Source organism: Palaemon carinicauda, chromosome 32, assembly GCF_036898095.1.
Source record: "Palaemon carinicauda isolate YSFRI2023 chromosome 32, ASM3689809v2, whole genome shotgun sequence".
Classification (NCBI taxonomy): Eukaryota; Metazoa; Arthropoda; class Malacostraca; order Decapoda; family Palaemonidae; genus Palaemon; species Palaemon carinicauda.
In genome coordinates this window covers 74,005,155-74,017,360 of record NC_090756.1, presented here as the reverse complement: position 1 = coordinate 74,017,360, position 12,206 = coordinate 74,005,155, and the positions used below count along the sequence as shown (strand labels likewise).

At 38.8% G+C, this 12,206-nt stretch overlaps 1 protein-coding gene across 1 annotated transcript in view; it reads right to left on the bottom strand.

Moving 5' to 3' along the window:
• Window positions 1-12,206, bottom strand: part of LOC137625660 (uncharacterized) — a 533,194-nt gene that overhangs the window by 270,308 nt on the left and 250,680 nt on the right. The window contains exon 7 of the mRNA XM_068356570.1: window positions 9,290-9,462. Coding sequence (XP_068212671.1) covers window positions 9,290-9,462 — 173 coding nt within the window. The remainder of the gene's footprint in view (window positions 1-9,289; window positions 9,463-12,206) is intronic.

The window sequence follows — 12,206 nt, the reverse complement described above, 5'->3', positions numbered from 1 at the left end:
GGCTAACTAAATAAAGCATGCGATGCGAACGACAGCGTCAGTGACGCCTCCAGTTAGGCAATAGCTCCACCACAAAACACAGCATATTTCGATAAAAAAGCGTTACTTTACGGCCAGAGCTAATTTATACAGTATAAGAATTAAATACTCAACTTTTCAGAGACAGAAGAAGCTGAAGATTGCAACATTTCTGCAGTAAATAGTGAAACAACTGGGAAATACCTGGTCAAACACGCTATTACAAAAGGAAGGGAGTTGGCGGTGATGACGTCAGCCATGATGGCGTCGCATATAACGTCATCCGAGTACCCATAACAGTAACGGAGGAGGAGAACTTTGTAACGGCTCCTCCCATATCTTGCCACCAATGTCCCCCTCGAAGCGTAAACGCTATGTGGGGTGCAGATAGCTATGTGGGGTGCAGATAGCTATGTGGCGTGTCAAGAATACGTCCCGTTATTATGCGATATCCTAAAGGACAACCTTAAGGGTACTCGCGCCAGAAGTTAGAATTCTGGAAACCTTTAGTTTAATTCTCTGGGAATATCCACTGTAGGCATATATACCCTAAGGAAGCTACTAAAGGAACCTTCCATCAGGACGACATGGCCTGAGCCAAAAAATGATGATTGGTAATCTGTTAATGCCCCTGTCTTTTCGCTTGAACCGAAGTGTCTTATTGACGCCTGTATTGGGGTAAAGACCTTTTTCCACAGAATTTAGTAAGATCTTGGATAAAGCGGCAGCAGAACATGAGAGTCTTTTCCGGAGATGGGGAAGATCTCAAAAAAGGGAAATTATTCCTGAGGTTGGCCTTTAGAAGGCCCTTCATCTCTGCTTCAGGTAGTGCAGGATCTTTTCACTGTTCCTTACCAGTGACTTCACGGTCCCCAACATTCAATCCTGGATTTGAACAAGGGACCTCGTCCTCTCGTCCCCCCAAGACTGTAAGAGGGGGTAGAGGTCGGTCCGTCGAAGGTCCTAGGCCAGGGAGTCGGGGTCTCTGAAGTAACAGGGGAATTAAGGGAAAACATCCTCAACCTAGTAATGAGGATACTCCAGTATGGGGAAGGCTGTTATGGTTTAAGGACAGATGGCTGTTCAGTCCTTGGCCACAAGGTGTGAATTCCAGCGGTTTAGGCTGCAAATGGAAGAGACAACACCCCGAGGGTCAAGAGATTTTTCCAGAAATTAACGCCACATCTGGTACAATATGCACAGGACCTTTTAAGAAGAGTTATCCGCTGCACGAAATCTATGAAGTTTCGAGGTCGTCTATTCTGCGTGGCAAAGAAAGTTTCGATAATTTTTCGAACTATTTTCGACTTGTCCCATCTAATTCTATTTGTTCTTTGCGACAAGTTCTGGAGGCTGACTATTTCGCAGATAAGGACCTTACTACCTCGGGGGTTTTACATTGTCTCTATAGATCTTACCGACGCTTATTGGCATCTTCCGATAGGTCGACGCTTCTCCCTCTACCTTGATTCCAGTCTAGAGAGAAAGGCTTATATATTAAGAGATATGCCATTCGAGCTCCCTCAGCAAGGGAATGCACGGAAGCAACATATCACGGGGCAAGATTCCTCCAATATCTTGGATTCCAAATAAGCTTCCAGAAGTCAAGGCTGAACTCGAATTTCCCATGGTTAGGGATTCGTTGGAATCTAACGATGCATGCCCTCTCTATTCCTGCTGCCACGAGAAAGGAAATAGCCCGGTCAGTTCAGTCTTTTATTTACTTGAGAAAGACCACCAGACGTTGTCAGGAAAGGGTTCCGGGCTCATTTCAGTACGTTTCTATGACAAACCCTCTCCTCAGGGTCAGACTCAAAGATGCAAGCAGGGTTTAGAAGAAAGGAACTTCCACAGCTCCCTGCGATCATCAGAAGACGACCCCGGGTTGCTTCGACGGAAACTCCAACAGTGGTCACATGCCAGGAGTATTTCAAGACGGTTCCGTTGCACTTTCCTCCTCCTACAGTGTTTCTACCTACTGACACCTCACTGGACGGTTGGGTGGGGGGGGGGGGGGTTATGCTCCTCTCAAGAGAGTGCAAGGTCGTTGGTCCCAGAGTTTCAGGCAATTCCACTTCAATATTCCGGAGACCATGGCAGTCTTCTTATCCCTGTAAAGTCTATATTTACAAAACATTCATTTCCGTCTCATATTAGACAGCAGAGTAATGGTTCATTGCATTGACAGGCAAGGGTCAAGATCTCCCCAATTAAACCATGTACTGATTGCCATTTTTTCATTGGCATAGAGGAGGGGTCTCTGTCTGCATCTCACCTCACGTAATGAGGTAGCAGACTCTCTATCTCAAACATATCTACTAGAGACAGAAGGGTCTTTAGATGAATCATTACCTTTCATGCAAGAGGTAGTCCCAGATCTTCAAGTGGACCTGTTTAAAGCGAGTCTCTACAAGACACTTAGCAATTATGTGGCACCATATGCAGATCTAAAGGTGATAGGCATGGATGCGTTATTCATGAATTCGAATCATTGGGAGAAGATTAATGTATTCCTACCCTTCAATCTTCTCTTGAAGGTGTTAGACAAGTTCTGTTCGTTCAGGTGGACAGCAGCCCTGGTTGCTCCTCTTTAGCCGACGAGCAACTGGCATCCTTTGTTGATATGATGAACTCCAGGCTGGTACCTCTACCCAGCCCAGGCTTGTCTTAAGAAGTGCAGAGGACAACTGTCTTCACTTCATCTTAATAACCGAATGTCGTTCATCTCATGATTTTTCTATTTAAATTCAACGGAACAAATTAGCATTTGTGGAAAATTATGGAACTTCTACTACTTTGAATCAATATGAAACTTCACGGAAGAATTGAGTTCGATATATAGAAGATAAAAATCCTTCTTCTAAATCTATAGATTTTTGTTTAAGCTTTCTGATCGACTTACATGAGACAGATTTAGCATCCTCCACGATTGCATCAAACCTGGACCCATTTTATATGCTTTTGACATAGATTTTAACTTTGTCCTCTTTGCCACGATTCTGAAAGTTTGTGCCAGGTTGAGGCCAGCAGTCCTGCCGAGGCCGGTCTCCTGGGTATTGGATAGTGTTTTAATACTGGTTTCAAAAATTGATGAATGTCTTTCTAAATTTAATCTCAAAGAGTGATTTTTTTATTCGCTATGGCTTTTAGTGCTCTGATTAATGGAGTTATGGCTCTCTAGAGATGAGGATCGCATAGAATTTACAGACAATGGTTAAGTTAATTTATACCCTGATCCTACCCTTTTGGCTAAGATAGGCTACCATCTAAACTTTGGGGACCATGAAAAATAGTTCCCATCGGAAGTGTTTAAAGACATATCTGGACAGGACAAAAAAGGTTAAAACGGGCCAATTCTTTGGAGGAGTTGTCTGTGAAACTACTGAGAGCAATATTGGTTTATTTCCTTTGAAGAGCAGACCCTGCTAGCATGCCGTTGGGTCATGACCCTAGAAAAATGGAATCATCTCTGAACTCCTTTCTGTATACAGTATGCCATTCGATGCTTTACAAGCTTATCCTAGCTGGAAGTCCACCAGGGTGTTCTTCAAGCATTCTATGAAGCAATTGGATGAAGTTCGTCATTTTGTGGTGGCAGCAGGTGATGTTATAATCCTGCTGCAACGACGTAGCCCTCAAGTGCGTCCTTGGGCACTCTTCCAGCTTACTTTTTTTAATAAGTAAACTGTCGATTTTTGCTTCAGGATCTAAATTAAACAATTTTAAATATTTTAAAATTCAGGATTCAATTTGGTTTCTCTGAATCCTATAAATGTACCTATACGAGCATACTATTCCTCTCTTAGAACTGAGTTTAATATAATTCAGTTTCTTTGGTTGAGTTTGACACTGTACTCTACATTCAGCCATATACGGCAATATTCTTTATCTTAAAATCTCCTTCTTCAGGAGTTCGGGATTTATCATCTTGTCTCCCCTCATGATTACTTAAGTAAAGAATTTTATGGGGAATATATTTTGGGGTATACTGGTAGATTACAATACTGTTCATATATACTGTATAAAAATTTGCTGAAATAGATGGTCTAATGAGAATGATATAAAGCTGGATAATTTTATTGCTAGACTTAATTCCTAGTAGAATTAAACATCGCATACTAAAGTCAATTTCTACCAACGCTGCACATTAACTATGAATTTTACTTCTTCAATGATTACTCTCTACGCTCATGATATTGGTAATATGTGTTCTCTGATACAGAGAGTGTTCTTCACCACAGGGATGGTTGTTAGAGGGTCACAGGTCCTTCCTCTTAAAACACTACCATATTTACCAAATCAAGTTCATTTTGGATTCTTTTTAAGGTAGAAATTTATGATTATACTTCATCATATAAGTGGTGAGCCCCCCTTTATGGCAAGTTTTTTCCATGGAGAGGCCTCACACCGAGTATAAATAATTCTCTGGTACACTTCCATCAGGACGACATGGCTCGAGCCCAAAAAAGGGATTTTGACGTAGGAAAAATCTATTTTGGGGTGAAATAGCCATGTCGTCCTGATGGCTCACCCGTTACATCCTACTTTGCCCCGCCCCTTTGCTCGTTGGAGGCTTCTATTTCACAGTAACTCAGCTGCGACGTGGAATGAGAGGCAGGAACGTATAGGGGCACTCAAAGGTGATAGGATGTGTAACGGCTCCTTATCTTTCCTTCCCCTAAGTGGATTAGACTGAGTAAGGTCTGTTTGGGGTGCAGATATCTATGGTTATCTTAGGATATGTCCCTGATTATACACGAAATCTTCGGATAGTCATTTCCGGGGGTTGGAGCCCCGTGATACCTAACTGTAATTCTCTTGTAATATCAATCGCAGAAAAATTATATTGTAGAAGTTGCCAGAAGGAACTTTCCAACAGGACGACATGGCTATCTCACCGAAAAATATATTTTTCCTATGTCAAAATCCCATATATATATATATATATATATATATATATATATATATATATATATATACAGTAGGGTCCCGAATTAAGCGTGTTCGAATTACACGATTCCCCTTTTCCGCGATCGCTATTTTTCAAAAATAAATTTTCTGTATCCGCGAGGCTGTTCAAAGTTCGCGAGTCAAGCACTACAAAATGTATCAAATCTATTGTCTTTTTAAGTATATTGGTAGCCCTAAATACGGTGATTTATAATAAATGTTACAAAACAATATTAACATTACATTTCATTAACATAATTTCATAATGAATAGCCTATTTAAGGATAAAATTCCACATCAACAATGAAATCAACTGTTAACTGTGCGAGTCCAGCTGACAAAATGTAAACAGAAATGTGGTTACGTTCTCGGCAATCTTCATCTTTCTCCAACCTTACGATAATTGTAATGGTAGTGTTAATGATGGTATATTAAAGCATTATTTTTGTTTAGTATAGTATATTTAAAAGCCTTATTTTTCCCTCTGGGTGTTCAAGGTTTTCACGAGTAGACTGGGTTCGTTTATCGGCAGTGAATAGCCTAACGAGTCGTCAATATTTTGTCATATTTTAAACAGTATACATTTGATTTGCAAACATTGGTTTTGTAGAGTAGACGGTAAAATAAAATCTAGAGAGAGAGAGAGAGAGAGAGAGAGAGAGAGAGAGATTTGATGGCAGATATCCCTCTCTCTCTCTCTCTCTCTCTCTCTCTCTCTCTCTCTCTCTCTCGCTCTCTCTCTCCGTAAGAAATAAAACCATAGTTCACATATGGCAACTTGAGTTTAAGAATGAAATTAACATGAATATTGTTAGTTGTGGCGATCAATTCCTCGCTTCAGGGGGTACATGAAACAAAAACACGACATTCCATTACAACAGCTGATTCTCTCTCTCTCTCTCTCTCTCTCTCTCTCTCTCTCTCTCTCTCTCTCTCTCTCTCTCGTTATACAATACTTACAAATAGATGAAGAAACCAAAATCGGTTTTCTTGAAGTGTCAATTAAATACAAAACGAAAAAATTATACCGTGTATACATCCATTTCAATCATAGCTTAAAATACGGTAACCGATTTCGTCCGCAAACCACTATTTTTTAGGGAACACCATTCTATTCCAGAAAATTTTTACTCTTTAAATGTCAATTGCGCTATAATAAAACATGTACTTATGTTGTTAAATTTCGGGTGTGTTTTAAAAATCGAGTATTGCTAACTTATTTTTGTTTTACTTTTGGCTGTGATCACATCAGCTGATGTCTAGCTTCCGCGCGAATACAATAACAAAGAATTGTTTACACCATTTCTTAACTTATTCAAACCATCTATACAGTTAATATTACATAAACACCAATGTGTTATAACCTATCATATTTATTGTTTAGTACTTTAAAACCATCCCTCTCTCTCTCTCTCTCTCTCTCTCTCTCTCTCTCTCTCTCTCTCTCTCTCTCTCTCTCTCTCTCACTCTCTCTCTCTCTCACACACACATCGAACGTTATAGCGGTAACCTAATTGTTCGGTGACTTTAAAAATAGGCCTAGTACTTTCTTCTTTTACCTTTTTTGCATATGGATCCATAATTGAGGTGGGTACAAGTTGACTTATAACTGAAGTTAGGAAAAGTATTTTGGATATGGAAAGGACAATTATCTTTCGTAACAGTTTAGAATTATCGTAAGTTATCACTCTGTCATCAGCGGCAGTTTGCTATTGTGGATTAAACGCATAAGGAAAAAAAAATTTCCAGCTTTGCTACGAATTTAGGAATTTATATGGATACGGTAAGTAAAATATTTGTAATGACATAATGTTTACTAAATGTTTGTAATATCATTAGTTATGACTTAGATCATGTGTGTTTAATACATTCGTTTGTTTATTATGATCGAAGATGGAGCGTAAACAAATGGAAGGTTTCCGTTTCAGGCGGCATCATAAAGAAACACATTACATAAATGGCATTCATTTCATTTATTTGAAAGTTCTAATAAAAAATAATTAGAACATTGGTAATAACAAATTCAACATATAATCTATACTTGGTAAAATTGCTGTCAATTCAAAACCACAGATGTATAAATGCGTCTGTTTCTTCGTTGTGATCAGAGATAAACGTAAACAAAACATTGGTTGTCGTTTTCTATTGTGCTTTTTAGCGTGTTTAGGAAACGCATGATATAAAATCGCCTTTATTTTGATAATTCTGGATTTTCAATCATACAACAAGCTAGTCTATAGAGTGATGGTTTTGCTATTCACCAGTTTTATTATACAATAGATATGACAAACATTAAAATTTGTCTGTATTTTGGGTTGTGTTATAACGGGAAATATATGGTGTTTACACCTATCCTGGTTGTAATTTTAACCATTTTTCAAGTTATTAGAACTTTAAAGTATATTAAATGTTTTATTTATTTACAAGAACAATTTGATATTATAAAGAAATACAGTATAGTACAAAGAAAGTATTGGAAATGGGTAGTAAACACATTTGAATAGGCAAATTGCTGGTTGCCATGGCCGCAATGGAATTATTTCTGTTAGTTGTGTGTTTCGAAATTCGCGATTTTCCATTTACACGAGGTCATTAATCGACCAAATTCTCGCATATTTCGGGACCCTACTGTATATATATATATATATATATATATATATATATATATATATATATATATATATATATATATATATATATATATATATATATATATACACATATAGTTTATTCTCCATTTCCTTATTTTGTTTCCTCACTGGGATAACGTGAACTTACCGCTGGTCACGTACGTGTAAGTAGGCCTACAGCTATCACTGCTGATAATATTATTAAGTTGGTCCTAACTCCTCAATCTAAGTAGAGGTTTCAGAATTGAGAGATGGTGGCATTATAGCTTTTAAAAGGTTACTGGAATGGTTCCTCAACAATTCACTTGTGTATGAGTGAATTCTTCTTTTATAATCGTGAAGAAAATATCTATAGAAGAGGAATCTGCCAAACCCAACTGAATTGAGTAGAGATGTAAAATTCTCAAAAGAAAATTTACTCTAACCCTTTACGCTTCTATTAATCAGAGGAGCATAAGCTAGAGAAGTGGTAGTCAAACTCCTTAAACAGTACTGACAGAGACAATAGTGAAGCATTTGGCATAAACCCAAAAGCCCTGCTGACACCTCTCAGAAAAATATTTTTGGTCACAATGATGATTCTGCTCTTGATTTTGAGAGAGAGAAACTGAAGAAAATACTTTCTGAGAGTTATATGAAGAAGAAAGAATCATAGTTTCATAACCTAACCTAAAAGGTATAAGTGGGCCTTAGAATGAAATAACAATCTACGTGAATTGCTTTTAAACACTTAAATCATAAATAGCCTCTAACCATTGTATAACATGGTTATACAATGTGCCATTGATACCATAATCTAAAAGTCACCTTCGGGTTTCTGAAAGGATCATCTAGTGAAAGGATAAACTCTAAGCTGTGATATTTTATGCAAAACAAATTGATAATAACGAATGATTAAAAATGGCAAAGTAATACAACTACATAAATTAACAGCCGTATCTTGAAAAAATATATGTACTATAATTATTAAAAGGTGACAGGTACAAAAAACAGACAACTGCCATAATCAACAAATTAATAAAACAAAGCCATTATGTAAAAATGCAACAACTATCAAACAACCCAATAATCAATGAGTGAGAAAGGAAAATGCACCCAACATACATTTTGCCAAGAATCTGAGCTTAAAATACAAAGAAAAATAAAGTTATTAGACAACCAAACTAACTTTAGAGATTAAATTTGGATCATTATGGTCTCTAATGGCTGCATGTCAATCACAATGTAATAAAGTGCCAAAATGAATCCAGCATATGAATTTCTCACATTAAATTTTCAAGTTATCAATAATGACTTATTTGCATGAATTGCAAGGAGAGAACCAATACCTTTTAGGCACTCTACACCAGACTATAGTAGACTGGTTGATAGTTGAACAATAACACGGCTGTAAAGAGGTAGTTATCTCACCAGCATTTATCATAAAAGCAAAGAAAAACAAACAACAACATTAGAGTAAGAATAAAATCATGGGTCTAAAGGAATCTTCAAGCAAAGAAAGAAAACAAAGAATTGGGATGTTTAGGTGGTGTGGTTAAAAATAAAGCAAAGACTGAAAGAGCTGACCATGCACATGCAATAGAGAACTGCTAGCTGACGTTTTTTGTCTTTTTAGGGTGACTGAAGCATCTGGGGTAAATCTAAGAAATGGGATGAGTATAAAAAAACCTTTGCTGTTGAAAAATACATACTCATCCACAGTTAACTTCATATAACAGCAGCCAACAGAAACTACAGCCTGACATGATGGCAAATTTGTAAAAATACGGAGTAAAGTTGGTCCCAAATCTCCACAGGTATGAAGGCCTAGAAGACCATGTTCAAATCCACAAAATTCCAATTCTGGCCAAGCACGAGTCACGACCTGAAACCGTTAAAAAGATGAGGGTTACATGTGTCAAGTAATTCAACATTGAAAGAATGCACACAACATTTATGATAGCAAAGTATGCAGAAAGGTTTTCAACATGGCTACAGGAGTCATTACTGACATACGTTTATTGAGAGGTTCTGCTATCAATTATATAATATTGTACTTTATCAGAACTCATACCTTTCAATTACATATACATACAGTCCTAATCTGGCAATTGTTGAAAATGGGTAGCAGCCAAATAAGAGTGCTGAAAATCCAAAATATTGATGTGTTCACCCAGTAAGACTACTAATCACCCTTACTTAATCACTCTTGCCGTGCATTTATTAAAGAAGAATTGCTAAAGCTGAAAGCTTTACAGTGTTTTGACATAATGTCCCTTGCCATCTCACTGGCATTTTGAGATCTACTTTTAGGATGATAGTTGCCCAATCTTGACAAAAAATGATATTTTCCTTATAAAATAAATTTTGGAATATACTTACCCGGTGAATATATAAATAGCTGACGTCTCCGTCGGTCGACAGATTCCAAAAACTCGCGAGCGATCGCCATGAAGGGTGCCGGGTGTGCCCACCAGCGCCGATTATCGGCCAGATACCGCATATACTTCTCAACCAAACCAGTTTTTCTCAGTCCGTAGGGTCTCTATCGGGGAGGAAGGGAGGGCCTTTAATATTATATATTCACCGGATAAGTAAATTCAAAAATTTATTTTATAAGGAAAATATCATTTTTAAATATTAAACTTAGCCGGTGAATATATAAATAGCTGATTCACACCCATGGTGGTGGGTAGAGACCAGTATTAAAATAATAAAGGCGTATATGCTCAAGAGTTTTTGACAACTATTCAAAAAACAAACTTAAGTATAGGTACCTGGTAAGGAAGCTGACTCCGATAATTACTCTGCCTCATTAGTCCGCTATCCTCACGAAGCCCAGCGATCCTCTTAGGATGCTGAAAGACTCCCAGGAACTGCTATATCCAGGGTGAACACCCCTATAACAGGACCTCATCAATACCCTTAATCTGGGCGCTCTCAAGAAACAATATTTTGACCACCCACCAAATCAAAAAGATTGCAAAAGACTTCTTAGTCTCCCGTACAACCCAAAATAAGATTAAAAATTTCAAGAGTAGATTAAAAGGATATTGGGATTAAGGGAATGTAGTGGTAGAGCCTTCACCCACTACTGCACTCGCTGCTACGAATGGTCCCAGTGTGTAGCAGTCCTCATAAAGAGTCTGGACATCTTTCAAGTAATATGAAGCGAAAACCGACTTGCCTCTCCAAAAGGTCACGTCCATAATACTTTTAATGAATCTATTTTGCTTAAACGCTACAGAAGTTGCTATCGCTCTAACTTCATGAGCCTTGACTTTAAGTATATTATGATCCTTCTCACTTAAATGAGAGTGTGCCTCCCGAATCAAAAGTCTAATAAAATAAGACCACGCATTTTTAGACATGGGCAAAGAGGGCTTTTTAACGGAGCACCCTAAAGCCTCTGAACAACCTCGTCGCGGTTTAGTTCTGGATAAACAAAATTTAAGAGCTCTAACGGGGCACAGCACTCTTTCAACTTCATTCCCCACAATCTCAGAAAGACTGGGGTTTTCAAATGATTTAAGCCAAGGACGAGACGGAAGTTCATTCTTGGCCAAAAAACCAAGTTGAAGAGCGCATACTGCTTTATTAGCGGAGAAGCCGATGTTCTTGCTAAAAGCATGTACAGTATCTCACTAACCCTTTTGGCAGAAGCCAAGCTCACCAAAAAAAAGTGTCTTGAGGGTAAGATCCTTAAGGGAGGCTGAACTTAATGGTTCAAACCTGCCTGACATAAGGAACTGTAGGACCACGTCCAAATTCCAAGCAGGAGTCGAAATATGACGCTCCTTAGAAGTCTCGAAAGACTTAAGCAGGTCTGGGAGATCTTTGTTATTAGAAAGATCCAAACCCTTATGCCTGAAAACAGAAGCTAACATGCTTCTGTAGCCTTTAATGGTGGATGCAGAGAGGGAGCGACCGTTTCTCAGATAAAGCAGAAAAATCCGCAATCTGCGCTACAGAGGCACTTGGAAGAGGAAATAGAGGAGGACTTGCACCAGTCTCTAAATACCTCCCATTTCAACTGATAGATCCTGATGGTAGAGGATCTTCTAGCCCTCGCGATCGCTCTAGCTGCCTCCTTCGAAAACCCTCTAGCTCAAGAGAGTCTTTCGATAGTCTGAAGGCAGTTAGACGAAGCGTGGGGAGGCTTTGATGAAATCTCTTTACGTGAGGCTGTCGCAAGAGATCCATCCGTAACGGCAGACTTCTTGGAACGTCTACCAGCCATAGAAGTACCTCTGTGAACCACTCTCTCGCGGGCCAGAGTGGAGCAACCAACGTCAACCTGGTCCCTTCGTGAGAGGTGAACTTCTGCAGCACCTTGTTTAGGATCTTGAAAGGTGGAAAGGCATAAACGTCCAGGTGAGACCAGTCCAGCAGGAAAGCGTCTATGTGGGCAGCCTCTGGATCTGGAACTGGAAAGCAGTAAGTCGAGAGCCTCTTTGCCAGTGAAGTTGCAAAAAGATCTATGGTGGGTTGACCCCATATCATCCATAGCTTCTCGCACACAGTCTTATGCAATGTCCACTCCATGGAGATGACTTGTCCTCTTCTGCTGAGGCAGTCCGCCAAGACATTCATTTTTCCTTGCACAAATCTCGCCAAAGGAGAGATGTT